We start from the raw sequence: 21,963 nt of genomic DNA on the forward strand, positions 1-21,963 counted from the left end.
CCTGTATGATCTATTGCACAGATTATGTAATATTACAGACGATTTCTGTGGCACTCCTTGTTCTGTCCCATGTAAACACTGAATTTGAAGAAAGCTCTTTAGTCAGAAAATACGCAACTCAAAATAAATGATTCAGTCTTACTACCAAAATATCTCAGATAAACCCAAAGACGTAGGCAGTGCGTACGTTCCTTAAGCCTTTTCTTCCTTTGGATTTTGTAATCACATACCAGAATTACAGGACTGCTGGACTGTCCTTTTAATTGCTTTTCGGGATTTATGTTTCTCATTTATTCCTCTTTGGCTTCTCAGATGTCGAAAAGAAATAAACACATCCAAAATGTGATTAATTACCATTTTTATTGAATTTTAAAGACACTGGAGCCATAATGCATTTCAGGAGATGTAGTGTTGCTCTGATTTCTCTCCACAGATCTGCTAGATCTCTTTGATCCATCTTGGAAGGTTTAAAGGTCCTCTACTGGTCTTAATACAGGAACAGTAAATTTTGTGTCCCTGCTGAAGCCACAAGCCACAAATAAGCTAAATCATGATGGGGTAGTAATTATGTTAGCATTTTCATACTTCTTACATGGTGTAACAGAAGATCCACCTGAATGAAAGGAAGAAGATAGTTTGACCAAAGATGGAAAGTATGGACTGCATTGTAATAAAATGAGCAGAGCTCAAGTGCAATTATTGTTCACTGGAAATAAAAAAAAGAACATGCAAACGTTTTTTTTTCTAGAAAGAAAAAATATTATTTTCTCTAGAAAGATTATTAAAAGATGCGGTGCAACCTTATATGCAACAATTTTGCCATCCAAACAGGAATAAGTCAGCTCTACTCTGTTAGAAATCCTGGTTCTGACCCTACAGCCAATCTGATTTGCTTTGATAGGTAGACAAATTTTTAGCTGCCCTGGCATTAGGCCAGAGTGGATAATCCTGCTTCAAAAGCAGGATGTTTGGCCTGAAGATCAAACACCAGTTTTGCTGTGGTTTGTGATAATGTTTTGTATAGACACCATAGAGACAGAAGAAAAATGGATCTCCTGAAACACTGCAGTTCCTGCACAGGATTAGTGCATCAACCACAGGTATTTCTCCCCTACTGTTTGTAGCACTGTACTGTTTGTTTGAACGACAATATTTGATTCATAGTCCACTAATCCCAGTATTGCCTGGACAAGCTTGAACAGTGGGCCCACATGAATTTAATGAGGTTCAACAAGGCCAAGTGCAAAGTGTTGGGTCGGGGCAATCCCCAACAGGGAGAAGGACTCATTAAAAACAGCAGAGCAGCCCTGTGGAGAAAGACTCGGGCATCCTGGCAGGGCTCACAGCCTGGAAGGCCACCTATATCCTAGGCTCCATCAACAGGGCTGGGGTGTGGCCAGCAGGGTGAGGCAGGTGATTGTCCCTCTCTGCTCTGCCCTGTGAGGCTCCATCTGGAGTACTGCACACAGGCCTCAGGCCCCCTGCACAAGAAAGACGCAGAGGTCTTGCAGGGGTCCAGAGGAGGGCCGTGAAGATGATGTGAGGACTGGAGCGCCTGTCCTACATGGAAAAGTTGAGGGAGATGAGCTTGTTGAGCCCAGAGGACAGAAAAGCTCCAGGGAGAAAGCAGCCGTCCCGTACTTAAAAGGAGGGAGACTGACTTTCTACACAGTCTGATAGCAATAGGACAAGAAGGAAGGAGTTAAAACTAAAAGAGGGCAGGTTTAGAATATATGTTAGGAGGAAAGTCTTTACTCAGAGGGTGGTGAAGCACTGGCACAGGTCCAGAGAAGCTGTGGATGCCCATCTCTGGAGGTGCTGAAGGCCAGGTAGGATGGGGCCTCGGGCAACATGGTTTAGTGGGTGGCAACCCTGCCCACAGCAGGGGGGTTGGAACTGGATGGGCTTTAAGGTCCTTTCCAACCCAAACCGTTCAATGATTCTGTGATTATCCAAATGTTAAGGCTGCCGTCTGTACTTTACCAGGCACTGCAGGATAAACAACTGTGACCTTTCGATAATTCGACTGTCACCACATTTTGACCTACCCATACCCCTCCAGATGTTTCACAGGAGACTTTCTCCTGCAGCCTGAGCTCCAAAGGCACGTGGTCTGCAGAATGAGATTTGAGCTAGTCTGAGCTAGGATCCCTGGAATGAGCCTGCTTGGGATGCGGAATCCTCAGCTCCAGAAGTTTCTCCCTGCAGATGCAGTATTCTGAGGCCACATGTACACCTAGCATTTTATGATGGGGTTAAAAAACACCCAACAAAATGGGGACGTTAGGAAATACTGCTTCTCTGAAAGAGTGGTCAGGCACTGGAATGGGCTGCCCAGGGAGGTGATGGAGTCACAGACCCTGAAAGTGTTTAAGGAACACCTAGGTTTTGTGTTGAGGGACATGGTTTAGTGAGAACTACTGGTGATAGGTGGGTGGTTGGACGGGTGATCTTGAAGGTCGTTTCCAACCTTGGTGATCAATTGTCCAATTCTGTGATTCAGTGAAAACAGCACTAATATTTTACAGCAGACACACACAAGGGACTGACCAGAAAGGACTATTAAAATAACTCTATATAAATACCCGAACTCTCACGCGCACAGGAAAGCAGCGCCGCCCAACCACACGGCGGCCCGCCGCCCTCCACAGCGCGCACGAGGCGTGGCTCAGCGCTGCCCCGCCCCGCGACGATGGCGCGGATGCTGGTGGTGGGTGCGGGGCTGACGGGCGGTGCGTGTGCGGCGCTGCTGCGGGGGGCGACGCCGGAACGGCTCTGCGTGTGGGACAAGGCGCGCGGCGCAGGTGGGCTCGCGAGGGACGGCCGGGCGGGGAGCGGCGGGAGGCGGGAGAGAGAGCGCTGAGCGACTGTCCGCCTGTCCGCCGCAGGGGGCCGCATGAGCACGAGCCGCAGCGCGCGGGACGCCTCCTGCACTGCCGACCTGGGCGCGCAGTACGTCAGCCGGCGCGCGGAGTCGCGCGGCAGGTGAGCGGGGGCGCGCGCGGGCGGCGGCCGCGCGCCTGAGGCCGTGCGGCCTCCCCGGGGCCGGGCTAAGGGAATGAGCTGGTGGTGGGTTTCACCGGCGCGTCTGCATCCCTCTGCTTTTCTCCTGTCAAGTTTCTACGAGGAGCTCTTGTCTCGTGGCATCCTGGAGCCGCTGTCTGCGCGCATTGAGGGATTGGCGGAGAAAGAGGGCAGCTGTGACTACGTGGCGCCTCAGGGCATCTCCTCCGTTGTCAAGTATTACTTGCTGCAGTCCGGTAATGGTTAAACGCCTTTGTGTGAAATTAAGCCTTTTAATTGCTGCGTTCCCGAATGGTCTAACTGGTGACTTAAATGTGGAAGGTAGTCATTTGTTTGTTTTTATGGATCTTGGAGTTACTGAAAGGCATAAACAGAATGGTGAGCATTGGAAGTTTCCCACCCTGCAGGCGCTTTGCTGACTTCAGATGTGAAAAATGCCTACGAATAGAAGGTCTGCAGGACCTTGCAGGACCTTGCCCTGTGTCCCCTGCCCACTTGGTTCCATCCTGAGCCCACTGAAGTTGCAGGAAATCAACCTGTCAGTTTCCTATCTACTTATGGAGATGAATCACGTTAGTAAGGACTCAGAGGAGTGCCAGCCCTAGAGCAGGGCTGATAGGAACTTTCCAGGTGATGAGGATCATGGAACCATAAGGGTTGGAAGGGACCCTCTGTTAAAGCAGGTTCCCTGGAGTAAGTCACACAGGACGGTGTCTAGCTGGGTTTTGAATATCTTTGGAGAAGGAGACTCCACAACCTCTCTGGATCTGCTTTTTAGTGTAATATCCTGACTGTTAAACCAATGCAACCTGATTTGTGAGATTTTGCGCGCAGATGGTTTGTGTGCTTGGCAGTTAGTAAGCCATCCAGTTACTAAGAGGAACTACTGTGCATTTTCTACATGGCATTCAGCTATATGTATTTAATTTTTTCAAACCAGATGCAGATGTCTGCTATGAACGCCACGTAACTCATATCTCTCTCCGAGATGGGAAGTGGGAAGTCTCCAGCAAAATGGGATTACCGGAACTGTTTGATGTAGTCATTCTCACTATGCCTGTTCCACAAATCCTTCAGCTGCAGGGTGACATTGTAAACAGTAAGTGTATACCTCAAAACTGCAGGCATTTAGGCTAAAATGGTGATCTGTGTATCTTGTGTAGCAAAAAAGCACTCAATAGGCTGAACTGTCTGTTGAATTCCATTCCGATAGGATGAATATGAAATTGATAGAAGACAGGTGATTTCAAGGCTGTATGGGCACGCAGTGTGACTAAAATTTTAAGTGCTATAAAGAGGGAAAAAGCTGGGAGCAGATCTCTCTTGTCCCAAGTCTAGAAGTTGAAAACTTGTTCCTTCCAGCTTGTTTACTGTTTTTGGCTGCCCCCTGGGGGTTGTGTTCCCTAATCATTATCAAATCTCAATTATCATTCAGTGATTAACTAGAATAAATGTGTTTAAAGTGGACTTGATGTGTTTGCTGTGAGACTGTTCCAGGTCAAGGCACGCTCACAGAATGGCCCCAGTGAGGATTTACAGGGCAGAGTCTGGATACAGCTCTGAGTACTGATGCTCTGTGGAAGCCAGGCAGCGTAGCCAAGCTCTGGGAGAGCCATGTGTGAATTTATCAAGATAGCTGCTGTTCTGTACCAAGAACGTACTGCATCTAGCTAATGTATGCTCTTTGACTGTGCTTGCAGCATCTAAGACCAGCCTTGTGGCTTTGTTGTGAGTTGGCGTTGGTGTCACAAGGTTCGTTGCATCTTTGCTGCCAGCTCCTGAAGTAGACACTGTAAAGTCGGTGGGTTTCCAGCTCTTTGGTCTGTGGCAGCTACCCCGGTGTCCTGAAGATGAAGAGCTGACTTTGGCTCCTCATGTCCTGCTGTGTCTTGGGTTTTAACTCATTTAAGCTCGTGTCTGTCTGTAACGTGTCTCCTCCTCACTAGCTGCAAAAGATTAGGATGGCCAAGCTGAAAGCATGCACTTGAGCAGTATGCATAGCTTGCATTAGCTGGAAAGCATTGTACAGCCTTTTTCCAAGGGAAAAACTTTCTTTCACAAAATCACAATTGTAGGAGTTGGAAGAGACCTTTGGAAATCATCTACTCCAACCCCCCTGCTAAAGCAGGTTCCCTACAGCTGGTCACACAAAAAAGAATCTAGGTGGGTTTTGAATATCGCCTGAGAAGGACACAGCCTTTGTGGGCAACTTGTTCCAGTTGCTCTGTCACCACAGTTTAGAAGTTGTTTCTCATGTTTAGATGGAACTTTCTGCATACTAGTTTGTACCCACTGTCCCTTGTCCTGTCACTTGGCACCACTGAAAACAGTTTGACCTCATCCATTTGACTCCTGTGCTTTAGATTTTAATAGACGTTGATGAGATTCCCACTCAGTCTTCTCCAGGCTGAAAAGTCCCAAGCCTTTCCTCGTAAGGGAGGTGCTCAAGGCCCCTAATCATCTTTGTGACCTTCTGCTGGACTCTTTCCAGCAATTCCCTGTCTTTCTTGAACTGAGGAGCCTAGAACTGGACAGAGTACTCCAGATACACTCCTCACCAGGCAGGGTAGAGGGAATGTATGATGTCCCTTGACCTGATGGCCACATTCTTAATGTACCCCAAGATACTGTGGCCACAAGGGCACACTGCTAAGCTTGTGGTCAACCTATTGTTCACCAGAACATGCAAATCCTTCTCAACAGAGCTTCTTTCTAGTCCCTAGCCTGTATAGATCCTAACCTCCTGTAGAACTGTGTGAATGTGTTATCCTTCCCCAGGCGACTCTGCGTTTGCCCTTGTTGAACCTCATAAGCTTCCTCTCTGCTCAGCTCTCCAGTCCGTCCAGGTCTTGCTAAATAGCAGCACAGGCTTCTGTTGTGTCGGCCACTCCTCCCAGTTTTGCACCATCAGCAAACTTGTCCTTCCCTTCATTCAGGTAATTGATGAAGATTTTAAACGAAGTGGAACCTAGTACTGACTGTTGGGGAACACTGCTAGTTACATGCCTCCAACTAGTCTACAACTGATCACAACACTTTCTGCTATGTCTGTCAGATGGTTCTCAATCCACCTCACTGTCCACTCATCTGTCCCACGTTCCTTAAGCTTAGTTATGAGAAAGTTAGGGGAGACAGTGTCAAAGGCCTTACTGAAGTCAAGGTACAAAACATCCTCTGCTTTCCCCTCATCTACCTAGTTGGTTGTGACATCATAGAAAACTACCAACTTGGTTGCGCATGATTTCCCCATGCTGAATCTGTGCTGATTACTGCTGGTAACCTTTTTTTTTCCACTTGCTTGGAGATGGCATCCAAAATAAGTTGCTCCATTACCTTCCATGGTACAGAGGTGAGACTGATAGGCTTGGGATTTCCCTGCTCATCCTTCTTGTCCTTTCTGAACACTGGAGTGATTCTGGCTTTCCTCCAGTCCTCAGGCACCTTTCATTTCTCTGCGACTTTTCATAGGTGATAGAAGGTGGTTTGGCAGTCACCTCTGCCAGCTCCCTCAGTAGTTGTGAGTGCATCTCATTGGGGCCCATGGATTTGCATGCGTTGAGGATGATCTCTTACCAGACCCTCCTTGAACTAGGGGAAGTCTTCCTTTCTCCAGACTCTCTCTCTTACCTCCAGGGTCTGTTATGCCCGAGAGGTAATCTTAGCAGTGAAGGCTGTAGCAAAGAAGGTGTGCAGTAACTTCACCTTCTTAGTGACTTCCAGGGCACCCTCCTCATTCAGTAACATTTCCCTTCCCATATTGTGAAGTGTCTCAGTTTGGAAAAGCACATGCTTTCCTTCAGTCCTGCTGAAGTTCAGGTTCCTTTGCAAAGTAGAACTGTTGCCCTGAAACCTTATTTCTGCTGCTTTTTCATTTTGTATGTGATAGTAGTACCTTTACTTAAGGTTTGTCTTTAAAACTATTTGAGTTGAACCAGACTAATATTAAATGATAATTCAGGAAGGTAAAAACGTATGCATTTAAATTACAAACTTGGTACCCTGCATGCACTTTGGGAGACACTGTCTAGAGGAAAGTACTCTGGTGAAGGCTTCATTCTTCACTTGTAAAAGCAGCAAGTGGAAGTACTGGAGCAAATAGGTTGTTCTAGTGGAATAGTTATATGTGTATTGGCATCTTGAAGAGAATTTCCAATTTACATGACTGTGAGAAAGATTAAAGTTCTGAAATTAACTGGATTTAATACGCATTTAATTCCCATGCAGTTTTGGTGGATGGGAACTGAATGAAGTACCTGTGGTATATGTGCGTAGTATGACTTTGTGGGCATTGGGGCTCTTCATTGGTTGAAACTGCATTAAAACACTTTGAAATAATGGTAGCGTAGAGGGGAAAAAAAGAAGCTCATAAAATTTAATAGAAACCAGTGGAAGCAGAAGACTTCCAAGCATGTGCCAGCTTTGTGTTTCTGTCCCCTTTTAAAATGTTGGCATGCCCTTTTTTTTTTTTTTTTTTTTCTCCTGGATAATTGAATCCATTTCTGTCCAAAAAAGCAGCCAGGTCCCCTCAAGATGTAATTAAGGTGAACAGTTCATTTCACTTGCTCTTGGGTTGCTGGAACTGTCAGACATTTTTTGCAGCATCCTTTTCTTATCTTCTTAGTAACTGCAGGACTAACTTATCCAAGGGAACTCAACAAGTCTTCTTTCTTCTTGCCCCTTCCTCTCCCTCTCTCTGCCTTTACTTTACGAGCTTGAGTATTCACATGAGCAAGCAAAGTGGTAATTCTGCCATTGCAGAAGTTTTACCTTTTGCTGTACGAGTGTGATGGTTAACTCTCTTACATCAGTATTCCTCCTCTAGTTGAGCATATTTAAGTGTTGGAGTATTGTGTTTTTAATCAGTGGTCCTGCGAATGGTCTCCTTAAACACATGTAGTATGTCTCTTTAATAAGAATGCATTTTGGACATGTGTGCTATTGTTTTCAGAGATGCGTCCTGAAAATTGGACTCCTGTATTTGCAGTTAAGTGAAAACTTCCTGGCCTGATTCACCCCTATGATTGTTATCCTTTGCTGGTAGTTCAGTCTGGCAGCAGTGAAGTTGCTGAAGAAGCATGAGCGCTATCAAAAGGGACTTCATCAGGATTGCGGTAGCTAGCTGACAGAGCAGAACAGAGATGGTGTTTTCCTCTATCCTTTCAGTGCCAGGGAGGGATACTGAATGGACCAGGAAAGCTCAGCTAGTAAATACGTGGCTATGAGGCTGGTGCCATCACAGGAATTTTGGCTTTTTGAACCATGGAGCAGTTTACTTAGCACCTGTTCTTATGGCTGCAGATAGGTCCCAACTGTCTCAAAGGGGGAAACAGCTCCTAGCCCAGGAGCTGGCAGGGCTCCTTGGAAGAGCTTTAAATTAGATATCAATGGGCAAGGGGATAAAACCAGGTTTGCTGGAGATGAGCATAGGGGAAGAATGGCAGAGCTGGGAGGTGAGGCCAGCTGCTCAGCTGAAGTGCATCTACACCACTGCTTGCAGCATGGGCAATAAGCAGAACTTGGAAGCTGTTGTGTGGCAGGCAAACTATGACTTAATTGTCATTACTGAAGATCACTCCCATGACTGGAGTGCTGCAATGGATGACTGCAAGCTCCTTACAAGGGATAGGGAAAGAAGGAAGGACGATGGCTTGGCTTGCTACTTTAGAGAGTGTTTCAGTGTTGTAGATCTTGAGGCTGGGGATTATAAGGTCAAGTCTCTATGGGTAAGGATTGGAAAAGGCCAGCAACTCTGACATCCTGGTGGGAGCCTGTTATAGACTACCTAACCAGCATGAAGAGACGGGCGAGACATTCTATGAACAACTGGCGGAAGTCATGTATTTGCCAGCCTTTGTTCTTATAGAGAACTTCCAGCTTCCCTGATACATGCTGGAAAAACAGTACAGTATAGAGAAAGCAGTCAAGCAAGTTGCTTGAGTGTGTGGAAGCTAACCTACTGACACAGCTGGTATGAAAGCCTACAAGGGGGGATGCCCTCTATACCTGCTGTTCCCAAACAGAGGACTGACAGCAGATGTGGTTGTTAGGAGCTGTCTTGAGCAGAGCAATCACAAAATGATAGAGCTCTCAATTAGTGGTGAAGTCAGAAGGGAGGTCAGCAAAACTGCTACTTTGGGCATCTGGAGGACAGACTTGTAACTGTTCAGTACACTGATAGAGGGTCCCGTCGAAGTCCTTTTGGAGGGCAGAGGGGTCCAGGAAGGCTGGACACTTCCTCAAGAAAGAAATTTCAAATGAGCAGGAGCAGGATGTCCCCATGTGCTGTAAGATGAGTATGAGCCAGAAAGGAAGAAGATTGGCATGGTTCAACAGGGAGCTTTTGCTTAGACTCCAGGAGAAGAAGAGAGTTTACCTCCTATGGAAAGAGGAACAGGCAACTCGAGGAGAGCACAAGGAAGTTCCTAGGATATGCAGGAGAAAACTAGAAAGGTTAAAGCCAGCATGAGGTCAACTTGGGCACTGTAGTGAAATACAACAAAAAACTGTTCTTACAAACATATTAACAGTAAGAGGAAGACTAAGTTGAATCTCATCTTTCCTGGATGTGAAGGGGAATGTGTTCACATGATAAGAAAAAAGCTGAGGAGGCTCAGAGGAGACCTCATTGCACTCTACAACCTCCTGAAGGGACGTTGTGGCGAAGAGGGATTTGGCCTCTTCTCCCAGGCAACAAGCAGGACACGGGTTAATGGCCGCAAGTTGTATCAGAGGAGGTTTAGGTTGGACATAAGAAAGAACTATTTCTCTCAGAGAGTGGTCAGGCAGTGTTCAAGAGGCATCTGGATGACGTGCTGCATGATACGGTTTAGTGCTTGTGGTGGCAATGGTGATGAGGAGACGGTTGGACTAGATGATCTTATAGGTTGTTTCCAACCTTGTGATTCTATGATTCTGTGATTCTCAGTGGCTTCAGTACTTGTCTCTAATTGACAGACCAGTCATCCTTTGGATACACAGCCTTCCCGACCTGGAAGTCTAGGGTGAAGAGCAGAATAAATCCCCTATGATTCAGGTGAAAACAGAAATACTACTCCACCTGGACTCCCACTTTGCTACAAGAAGGACATTGAGGCCCTGTGGTGTCCACAGAAGGGCAGTAAAGCTGCGCTAGTTGATTAGCGGAGAAGTGTGCGTCTCTACAAACCCTTTATTTATGTATACTTTTATATGTGTGTATATATATGTATTTTGTTTTGTTTACTTCTATTGTTCTGTTTGTATTCTTGAAATTGATCCAGCATTTGTCAGTTTTTAAATGAAGAGGGGCAGAGAAGAAAGTGACTTGCTACAGTCAATCTTCTTAGATTTATTCATCTTTATCTTCATTTTCAGTCTTTACTTACTCTCTCTACAGCTAGTGCTCCTAAATTGATGCATCAGTTATGTATTTAGAAATAATAAAGACAGAATTAATAACATTGCTACTGGAAGTCTTAAGCTTTGAAATATCTTGCAGTGGTAATGCCTGAATTGATGGGCTGTAAACTGATCATTGTTATGACAGCACCCTTTGATGCTGTTATCTGATGCCACTGCGCATCTCTGATTTGCTTTAGTCAGTTTTTGTCCAGAAACTATGTGTTTCTGTCTTGTGCTTACTTGAAATTACAGTAGAATCACCGAACGAAAGCAGTCATGAGGAAAAACAAAAACAAAAACACCTACATCTTCATGTTCTTGTTCTTTACAGGGCACGCAGTACCTAAAGAGTTGGTGCCTTCCTGAGCTTTAGACTGAGGCAGCAGAAAATGGTTATCTACTTGCAACGTGTTTGGAACAACGTTAGGTGGCAGCAATCAAATGATTTTTAGGACTTTGAATTTGCGTGACTGTATTTAGTGCACTTAACTTGTATTTGGATTTTACATATTTTGGCAATAATTACTGTGGTTATGCAGAAGTTAAAAGGAAGATGAATATATGTGTTTCTGAGTTTTGTAACGTAAATTCAGTGTCAAGAAGGAATACATTTGCTTAAAAGCTGAATCTTTGAAAGTGAGAAGACGAAATTTTACAAATACTTACCACCCAGTGCTATTTCAGACAAGGTCTTTCAGTTGTAACCTTCTAGAATCCTAGATTTTCACACAAATTCCCACGTGGTCACTAATCAATGTGGCCTTTTTTAATTTATTTTCAAATGAGACTGACAAACTTACTTATAAGTTCTGTTTTCTTTAAGGTGTTTGGCAACATGGCAGTTAAAGATCATAACAATCCCAAGTAGATTCTATTTTTGCATTAGTGTTGTTTTCATTAAGTTGCTTTTACTTGGAATTTAAAATTACAGTTCTGCAATGTTTAATCTGCTAATAAAAAGGAATGTTGTGGCTTTTGTTTTGAGCCTGACCAATTTTTTTCATCTGTCTGAATGTCCCACATGTTTTAAATAATACAAGCTGATGAAAAGATTCAAGTAAAAGAGGACTATTTACTTGGAGAGTATATAATGCGAATTAGGAAAGCAAAACTTCCACAGCTTTTCATGACTCTCAAGTTCTTGCTTGAGTACTTTATGTACATGTTTATTTTTGGATAGGCTTATGATAAATTCTCAGTTTTGTAGTTCCATTTCCAAGCAGTCTTAGCAGGCCTTATCCAGACCTTGAATTTACTCTTCTTACCTAACAAATCTACAGTGTCCAACGTACACATGTACACTGAGGGGTTAGTTACTTGTTGGACCTAGGAGCTGAGGTCACACCATGCAAATATTTGTGCTTTCTGGAAATACAAGTAGTTATTAATTTTGCGTGAGAGTGGTTGTTGGTATTAATGTGGTCTTTTCAAAACAGGTCACTCCTTTGAAATGGTTGCATCCTAGTACTGGCTGAGGTTCTTGTATTGGAAGGCTCAGTGTTGGTGAAATCAGGTAGAACACTGACGGGGTGTGAGGCAGCAGTTGTTTGGCTTAACAGTGCTCTTACAGAGATGTGGGACATCTTTCTCTTCTACGAAACCCTCCATCCTTGCCACAGGAGAGCAGTTACAGGATGCAGCAGGACACACCATGGCTCTCCTCTGCTGTAAGTCTCTGTTATGGTGGGACAAGTGAGAAGCAGTGCACCACTGTCTGTTCATCTGCTGTTGTAACCACGTTACCTGCATTTAAAGTGTCCTTAGCTGTTAACCTGCCCTCTGACTTCTGCAGCTCAGATAATGCCTTCCATCTCAGGGAACACTTTGTTTTTTGCTTTTTTTTTTTTTTTTAAAAAAAAAAAAAAAAGTCAAATTGCAACATCAGAGAAAGTCACGTTGCATGTTCTTCAGTGGCTATTTGACTTACTTAGCCTATTTTTAGATTTATCTGGATTGTTTATAATGCTTTTTTTTCCTGCAGTTATTAATTGAACCCATTGAAGGCCTATCAGAAGTCAGATAGGCCACCACACTGATTTGCATCACTTTTGTCTTAGAAGTGTGAGGTTCAAACCTGTTGTGTGTGAGCATGAGAGGTTTGCAAAAGAGAATGAAATAGCAGATGTGTTAGATAAAGTGCTGCTTTGCATTTTATTGTTGACAGTCAACACTGCTTCTTTTCTGTCTATTAAACAGCTGAAATTTTGGTTTGACAGATCTGAAAAAAAAGCAACAAAACAACAGGATACAATACTAAAAGACAAAGCCTGCTGCCTTGTAATGTTACGGGAACACTTTCTTAAGCAGTCCTGTGAGTTGTTCCACTCTACCTCCAGCAAGTCTGTTGTATCAGCGCAGCTGTCTGTGAGACCACAGCAATGCAACTTCCCCTGCCCCAAAAGGCATGGAGGTTATTTTTAGTGGGATCAGTTGCAAATCTGCAGTTCACCATGTGGTCCACAGACTTACTGGTGTAATGTGTGCTTCCAGCAAGGGGAGGGGAATAGCATAGGATCTGTGTAACCGTGTGAGCAAAGAAGTGCTTGTGATTCTGTGGTTTGAATTCTAAGCTTAGGTTTCCTGTCTAGTCCCAGGAGAGGTTCAGAGCACCTGCGCCTTCAACTGTCAGCAGAATGTGTTGGTTTAGCTAAACTGATTTTTAAAAGTTACATCTGATATGTCAGGCAATGCTGCTTTTGTGTGTTGATGTGTAAGTCAGCCTGATCTACCCATCTGCAATTACTATAACCTGGCTATACTTTTTGTCCCTACTGTGTGCTGGTTGGCAGAATGCTGCAATGCCAGTGGGTTTGATTTTGGGATGCTATTTAATGCCACTTGAGCATCTTTCATCAAACTGTAGAATGGCTTGGGCTGGAAGGGGCCTTGAAGTCCATCCAACCCATGCTGTGGGCTGGTTGCCCCTCACTACTTCAGTCTGCCCAGAGTTTCATCCAGCCTGGTGTTGAAGGTCTCCAGGGATGGGACATCTACAGTTTCTCTGGCCAGCCTGTGCCTGGGCCTCATCACCCAAATTTTATGTCATCATCTACGTGGGTTGCTCCAAAAGTAGTGCTTCCTATTTATTTATTTGGAAACTACATTAGATACAGTAACACTGTTTGATAGAGCAAATTCTCAGCTACAAAACACTGTTTTTTGACACAGTCGTGAGCATTAGCTATGCGTTTTCACCAGCAATGGACAAAAGTCAATGCTATGCTCATGTAGGGAAAAAAAAAAAAAAAATGTGCCACGAGAGGTGACTGGCTGCTACGATGGCATCATTGCTGAACACACCACCCACCACCTCACTGCGCTCACATCCACTCTATGGTCTCCTGAGACATTCAGCAAGGTTGATGAATGTCAGTGGTGCCTTTTTCTGCACTGAAGACTTAATTATGCAGCTTTTCTTCATGTTGCCATTTTGTCATGCGCACGTTTTGCCTTTTTGCAAAATAGTAAAGGTGTTGGTATACACAGACTGTACTTGGAACAGAACAAATAAATGATCTAAAATTTATTTATCTGAACAATAAACACAGATACCTCTCAGTTTTTCCCAACAGCAGTCTTTGGTAATGTCCAGGGATTGCGTTTAAACAGAGAAATGCTTCCAAAGCTGCTCTTTGCTTTGAGCCTACAGAAAAAAAATATTATCTGCCAAAAATATACAAACAGACTGAGCAACTCTGAAATTTCTTTATTCATGTTTCATGGAACATGCATTTAATGAGCTGATGGTTTCTGTGTTGTGAGAATCCCGACTGTGCCACTCAGAGCTTATTCTTCAGTTAAGTCTTGATAAGGAATTCATATTAGATTTTTATTTTTAAATCCAGAATGTTAAGAAGGAAGGAGGGTGGGGGCTGTTGCAGCAAAAAAAAATCAGACAGATGTTTACATTGTCATAGAGGCTTAGAGCAATGGCCTTTTTCTTCTGTAATTCCAATCCAGAATATAACTTAGTATTTCAGCTGTATGTGTGGAATCTACCTGCACTGTCTTAAAGCCCATGTTTACTCCTGACTGCACTTCCCTAGGATTTCCAAATCCACCTTTCCAGGGCTTATCCTGTGACAAGACTGCATACTCAATTCTGCACTTTGGTCACAGCCTCCCCTGTGCAATGCTGCAGGCTTGGGGCTGAAAAGCTGTGCAACAGAAAACAATCTGAGGGCATTAGTCAACAGCTGGCTGAAGATGCAGTGTGCCCAGATAGCGAAGAAAGCCAGAGGCGTCTTGGCTTGTATCTGAAACAGTACAGTCATCAGGACCAGGAGATGATTGTTCCCCTGTACTCAGCACTTGTGAGGTCACGCCTCGGGTTCTGTGTTCAGTTTTGGGTCCCTCACTACAGGAATAATGTAGAGGCCCAGCAGTTTGTCCAGAGAAGGGCAGTGGATCTGTGAGGGATCTTAGGAAAAATGTTGAGGGAACTAGAATTGTTTAGACCTTATTGCTCTCCATAACTCGCTGCAAGGAGGTTGTGGCAAGGTGGAGGTTAGCTTCTTCTCCCACGTAGCAAGAAATAGGATGAGAGGGAATGGCCTCAAGTTGCACCAAGGGAGATTCAGGTTGGATACTAGAAAAAATGTTGTCTTCTAAAGGGTGGTGAGGTATTGGATCAGGCTACCCAGGGAAGTGGTGTAGTTACCATCCTGGAGGCATTCAAGAAATGTGGATATATGGCACTGAGGGACATGATTTGGTGGGCAGTATTGGTGGTGACGGGTTGATGACTGGACTAGATGATCTTAGATGTCTTTTTGAACCTTTATCATTCTGTTGTATGACTTCATTCTTTAAAGAAATTAATAAAATAAAAGCTGAGACTTTGTTCAGATTCGTGTGATTTCACCTAATTTCAAGACAGAATCTATCTTCATAACCCAGTATTTCAGAAGTTGCTATTCAGGTTTATTGTTACTTTCAGTACTTTGTGCCATGATTTGTCTCCGAAAGTTCTTAATGTCCAGGGTGTGTTTATGAAAATGAGCTCTGTCCTGAGGCTTCTAATTGTGAGACCAAGTCCACTGTTCTGACCCACATGGGTTTCCAGCGAGCCAGCAGTTGGAGGCTGGTGCTCACCTGATTGTTTATAGATCTGGGACAGGGAATGGAGGTGGAAGTTTGTGAAAGTGAGCACATTTGTCAAACAGTGTGCCTAGAGGTACAATCTTGCATTTGTCATACACCTTAATGGATTGTTTAAGAAATCAAGGTATTGTTTGAACTTCATTGAAAAATCAGGTGTGAGGCTTACCAAAGTCCTTTGGGACTTACTAATTTATGATAATTTCTGTTTTCTTTAGGAACTGTTTTAGCATCTGCCATCAGTTCTTTGTTCAGGGATGTTTTGAGGAGTTGAAAACTTTATTTCACACGTGCTTGGCGGAACAACTTTAAGTATTGCTTCGGTTTTTAATTAGTGTCATTTATAATGGCTGGTCTAGCTAATAGAAATATAGCAGTTGAATGCAAAAGATTCAGATGTTTCCTGATTTCCCCCCAGAATTGTTTTGGGCTTTGCTTTTTTCCCTGCTTTTATTGATGGACTACTGAAATTTCTGTCTTTATCTTTTGTATGTCAAATCTGATGGCAAGAAGATTAAAAACACTACTTCATAGCTTATCAGCGGTTGTAATGTGTGTGGTTGTGAGTGCTGGGTCTCACTGATTAGGATTTGCCATTAGAGTGATCAGAGTGGGCTTGAATGTGGTTTACGTTTTGATTAGAAAGCACCTGCTGCATCATAGTTTTCCCAATCTGCTGTTGTCCAATAGATTTAGCAGGCAGTCTCACAGCCCCAGTGCTTATTTAATACAGGGAATAGATAGGCTAGGTGAGGAAAGATGATTTTATTGTTTGACTTTATAGCACTCTGTGTTACAAATTGTTAAAAATGTGAAGGCAACATTACTAAATAGGGGCTAAAACAATTCTTTCACTTGATTTATTCCAAAGAACAGGAGTATGCAAGTAAGTCCTGTTGCGTCAGTAGTTTCTATTTCCTGCAGTAATGCTTTAAAAACACAACTAAATTGAAATGTGGCTGATTGGTGCTCCTCTATGACAGATAAAGAGCATAATTGTATACCCGTGTACAAAGAAGGCCTTATTGATCTCTTCTCATGGTTTTGTACATCAAGAGATGTTTCTGCTTTGTTTTAAGTGAAGCTCAAAGACTTGAGAAAAAGTCATTTTGCATTTCTGCCTTTTGAGGAGTGACCCAAACTAATATGTATGTGTGGACTTCAGCATCAGGTAACTTCTTGAACTGAGCTGCCAATAACTTAGATATCCAGCAACTGCGTTTGTAAAATGAGTGTTTCAAATTTGGTGTCTGCCCTGCATAGAATAAGTAAGCCCTGAAGTGTAGCTGAAAAAAGTATTTCTAAAACTCTGTATGGCAGTGGAGTCTCTGTTGTGACAGTGTCTGCCAAAGTGGTGGTTGGGAGGGAATGGCAGTGAACGTGGCAGCTACAAGTTGAGCAGGACAGCTGCCTATGGAAATACAGGAATGCAAACTGTATTGAATGTATCATGTGCAGACAGCAAGTGCACTGTTTGTCTTGCAGACTGCTAAGTGACTGGAGAACAAGAAAGCAATGTGTGTTTGTAGAAAGCATAACAGAAATAGAGTTTCTGTCTGTTTGTGTATCCTTTCCTCACCAGCACAGCTGGAAGTGCATTCATCAAAAATAGTCTCATCTATTTTGAATTAGGAATGCTTGCTGCAAAAATAAGCTCAAAAGCAACTCAAAAGTAGTGGAAATGCTGAGTCACGGCTTGACCCAGTGATTGAGCACCTGGTAGGAAGGCATGGCCAACTCAGGGGAGCTCAGGTGTATGCAGTGCAACTGAGTGACCTGAAGGGGAGGAGCCAGGATCTGCCGCTTCCCTGACCTCATTTAAGGGCTGGCAGTGGAGTAAGTAAGTAAGTACCTTGGTGCTGGTGCTGGTGCTGGTGCTGGTGCTGGTGCTGGTGCTGGTGCTGGTGCTGGTGCTGGTGCTGGTGCTGGTGCTGGTGCTGGTGCTGGTGCTGGTGCTGGTGCTGGTGCTGGTGCTGGTGCTGGTGCTGGTGCTGGTGCTGGTGCTGGTGCTGGTGCTGGTGCTGGTGCTGGTGCTGGTGCTGGTTTGTTTTTTGTGGTTTTTTTTTTTTTTTTATACTTCTGCACATGTAGCTGTTGTGTTTGAGCAAATCTGCTCTTGCTGCAGCCTGAGACCTTGCTGCTCTGCTCATTGTTGCACTTTCCATTGTGTTACATGATTGTGTTACGCCAGCGTTCCTATTTTATAGCTTATGTTATGCTTTGAGATAACTTAGAAGCAGGCAAGAGAATTAAATTGGAAATAACTTGTTTTTAAATAGCTGAACTGAAGTTTATGACTGACAGAATATAAAGATTAGCTGCTTCTTTAAGATACAGTTGCCTAACAAGAGCTTAATTTTCTATTCTGAAGAAGGTGTGGTTCTTCCCAAAACAAGGAAAGTTTCCCGTAATTTGAGTTTTAAATGTTTATCTGCAAAGAATTATTGGAATAATTGAATACAAACTTAAATTGAATCAAAATGTCTGGGGCCTCAGTGTACATTCCCATACTTTCATTGCAGCTAATGGAGTTTACAAAGTAGATAGGTGCTTAAATTTCAGGGAAGATGTAAACCAAATTTTTTCTAATATTTTGTCAGTGTTTACAGGAGGCTATTTTCTCTTCACAGTACAGCATGGAATTTAAACAGTATCAAGTTGAAGAGGAAAATAGAAATTGTCTTCAGTGTGCAAAAATGGTGTAGTTTGACATTTCTTCATCTCCATGTTATTACCACCTTATAGGTCGCTAGCATTTCCCACCTATTTTCTTAAGGCATTAATTAATAGATACCTGTGGGTAAGTGCAGAAAGTCTGTTTACATCATGCCTGTGCTACAGGACCTGACAAGAGGAGCACCTGTTAGGTTGGATAAAAGTAGGCTAGGTGGCTAAAAAGCAGGATAAATGTTCTCTGATGCCATCAGAATATGCCTTCCAGGAAGGCATGTAGTCTTAATTTGTGTATTGCTTAAAGTCCTGTAAAAGGTAATAATTTTGGCAAGGAAATGTAGTAGCTTTTTTTTTTTTTTTTTTTTTTTTAACTCCAACTCTTCAAGTTTTATCCTATTCATTCCTTAGATTCACATCTGTCTTTTTAGCTCTGATTTTTCTGATGAGAGCAGATACAGTGCTATGCTGTACAGTGAAAGAAGCAAAATACTGTTAGGTCTTTAGAAAATAAGCACATGACATCCTTGTTGGTTTTTTTTTTGTTTTGTTTTTTATGTTTAGGAGGTGGTAAAATGTCATACTAATCCCATGGGAAAAGATCTGACAGTTCCTTGTGGACAGCTTCAGCTCAAGGTTCATGACGGAAAATTAACTTTCACATCTTGCACGTGCTCTAAAATGGTGTGGCAGCGTAGGGCTTTGGCAGTGACCTAAGCAGGGTTTTCAGATGGCTTGCTGACCTGGATTATGTATTAATACCATTTTGACTTTGTATTTTTTAAGCCCTCGTAAATCTCCTGGCAGTGAAACTGCTGCTGATATGCTTGTATTTGCAGGCAGTGAGATACATACATACTTGGTTTCTTTTAAATGCACGTTTATTCTTTTGCTGTCATGTTTCCTTTGGCCATAAGTGTTATTTCCCTGCTTTTCTTTTTCCTTTTTTTGCATCAGTCTGGCAGTATCTACATTTTGCTGTAAAGTCAAATGCTGAGTATTATGATTTTTTTCATGACACATGCAAGTCTCTAAGCAGCATTTTATGAGATCAGAATTTCTACTACTTTTGCTTTCTCAAATTTAGCTATTATTGTCAATAGTTGCCCCCCCAGTAGTTGAAAAAAAAACAATTTCTCAGGAAGGGCTTGTTGTGGCACAGGAAGGGGAGAGTTATGCTTTTTAGTACAGCATTTGGCATGATGTACTAACAACAAGGAATTTTTTTTTCCTCTTCCATCTGGTATTTTTTCATCTCCTGGTAGATTGTGGTTCATCTGTCAGTGACTTTCAAGGAATTATTTTTTTATTTTTTTTCTAGTGTTGCGTTAAAAATGCTGGTGCTCTACAGTAGAGACATAACTTTGTAACAAGTAAAAAAGAAAGACCTTGGGGAGCCAGGTTTTTAAATTTTATACTTGACTGTGTCTCTGAAGTTGTCTGTGTGGTATGCATGCTCTTATTTAAGAAAGCTGAATAAATTAGAGTGGAGAGAGGCCGTTTTCAATCAGATGCAGCTTGCTTTCCTAACATGTGCTATGCATATTTGGTTGCATGTGTAAATCATTCAGGAAGTCTGAGATGACAGGATGCGAAGTGAATGAATGTGTGATTAAAAAATAGATAAAAACATGCAGCACACATGATACAACTGAAGCCACATGAAGCAACTTACCAGCTGTGGGTGAGGTGTTGCGCTTTTTTTTTTTTTTTTTTTTTTTAAGCTAATACAAGTTCTGTCTTTTAGTGATTTATATTTTAGTCATATCCAAGTATCAGGCAAGGAAATTACTTTTTTAAAACTATTATTAATGGAAAAGTAATCTAACAAAAACTGCTGTTGGAACGTGGACCTGTGAGCTCCGTAGTTTGAATGTGGTTTGTATGCTCATGCTGTTTCAGCTTTGTGGAAGACTTGCCTTTTCTTCACCAGTACAGCAGCCTGTGCAAATGGAAGTGAATGTGTAGTGCACGGACAAGCACTGAGGGTTGGTTCAATTCAAACTAGATTTTGAGAGAAGATAGCTGGTCTGGTGCCTTTTCCAGTCTCTTGCTCTGCAGACCAGCGCAGTTATAGATAGTAAAGAACATGGAAGCATAGCATAGCCTTTAATAAAATATCCAATATTTACAAAATATATTTGAATTAATCTACAAAAACTCCTTCCCTTGTATAGTATCATGACTTTTATGTTTTCAGGGTCTCTGAGGCTAATTCCAAGCATCTGAGTGACCTGTCTTTTTAGGTTTTCCATATTTGGAAAACAAGTCTTCATCACTGAAGAACTGTAATACTTAGAAAGTGTTGCTTTTGTTTTGCCCTTTCATTAAGGGCAGCCTTAATAGGAGGTGGAGCACAATGAACAGTGCCGTGATGGCTGATCACCTTTATATCTCTACACATTGCCAGGGAAGGAAAGATGACTGTTCTTGGGAGAGATCATTGTGTAACTCAGAACTGGAAATGCTGAGAGGAGTTACAGCACTTCCCTTTTGGTATGTTTTAGATCACTAAAGAAGTCATGATAGAAGAAAGAAATGAGGTAGTTTAACACAGAACATGGTGAAGAAAGAAGTTTTTCCTTTGTCACACATAGTTTAAAAGAACATGAGGAAAGAGAAAGAAAAACATGGCTTCAGTAAAAGAAACTGCTAGTGCTGCATGTTGGAGGTACACTTTGCAAAACCCACACGTTACAAATTTTATTGTAGAAAAATCTGAACAATTCCTAGTGGAAGCTACGCTTCTTTGCAGAAGAGCAGGTAATTCCTGAGTGATTTTTGTATGTAGAATAGTGCTGTGTTTCTACCAGAAAATTCACTGATGAACACACTGCTTGTTTGCTTTTTTCTACTACAGGATGTTTGACTCGATAACATTAATATTTATGGCCTGTTGGTCTGATTACATCCAAGTGATTAGTACTGTTTAAACAAATTTTTAAAAATTGATTATTTGGAAATTGATTGATGTGTATCTTCCTTTTCCAGCATTCATTGTCATTAACTGTGGCAGATATTATATAAAAAGGGAAGCATGAATATTTCAGATCTAGATGTTAGTTTTAAATCTGCTCATACTTTTTATGGTGACTATATTGCATCAATAGTGGTAGCACAGACTTTGTCACGTTCTCCTGTGGTTTTCAGATTGTTCCTTATATATTTATTTATAATACAGGTATTAGCAAATTCATTAAATATATATATAAATAATTGAATGCTGTCAGCTGTGAACATTTTGGTCTTTTTTTTTTCATACAGATTGTTTCTTTTTTTCCTGTTTTAATACCACTCCATGCTTAGAAGAAGCAGGATTTTACTGTGGTCTTATTAGCTTTGTGGAGTAGGGTTGTGATTTACCACCTATATAAAGCTTGGGGCTTTCTGTGTTACATCCCCACGCAAACAAGTGGAGCTACAGTCAATTCTAGAGAGCAGATTTTGCCACTTCCTATACAATATGGACTTTATAAATGAAGCCAAAAGGCTTTATTCTGCTGAGTCACACTCCAGAACAAGACAGCTACAGAAAAGTTAATGTAGTTTGCTTCTGGTTCCAGTGCTGACTTTGAAGTTCTCTTCTGTACTTGCTTCTCCTTTTTTTTTTTTTTTTTTTTTTTTTTTTTTTTTTTTTTTTTTTTTTTTTTAAAAATCCTTAAAAATAAAGTTTGCTTTTTTTCAACTCGAGTTGAAGTATGACTCAACATGCATGCTCCTGCATGTGTTTTCTGAGCTCTATTATTACAGTTCTCCCTTTCAGTTGCAGCAGTGTTATCAACTGTCAGC

The 21,963-nt window shown here is 42.4% G+C and overlaps 1 protein-coding gene across 1 annotated transcript in view; it reads left to right on the forward strand.

Moving 5' to 3' along the window:
• Positions 1–2,692: 2,692 nt before the first annotated feature.
• The window catches only part of RNLS (renalase, FAD dependent amine oxidase), a gene marked incomplete at both ends in the record, with an annotated part of 66,253 nt that continues 46,982 nt past the window's right edge, over positions 2,693–21,963 (forward strand). Inside the window, 4 exons of the mRNA XM_079535530.1 lie at positions 2,693–2,804; positions 2,889–2,985; positions 3,118–3,260; positions 3,965–4,123. Of these exons, the coding sequence (XP_079391656.1) occupies positions 2,693–2,804; positions 2,889–2,985; positions 3,118–3,260; positions 3,965–4,123 (511 nt within the window). The remainder of the gene's footprint in view (positions 2,805–2,888; positions 2,986–3,117; positions 3,261–3,964; positions 4,124–21,963) is intronic.

This window comes from Tetrao urogallus (assembly GCF_951394365.1).
Source record: "Tetrao urogallus genome assembly, chromosome: 5".
In the NCBI taxonomy this organism is placed as follows: Eukaryota; Metazoa; Chordata; class Aves; order Galliformes; family Phasianidae; genus Tetrao; species Tetrao urogallus.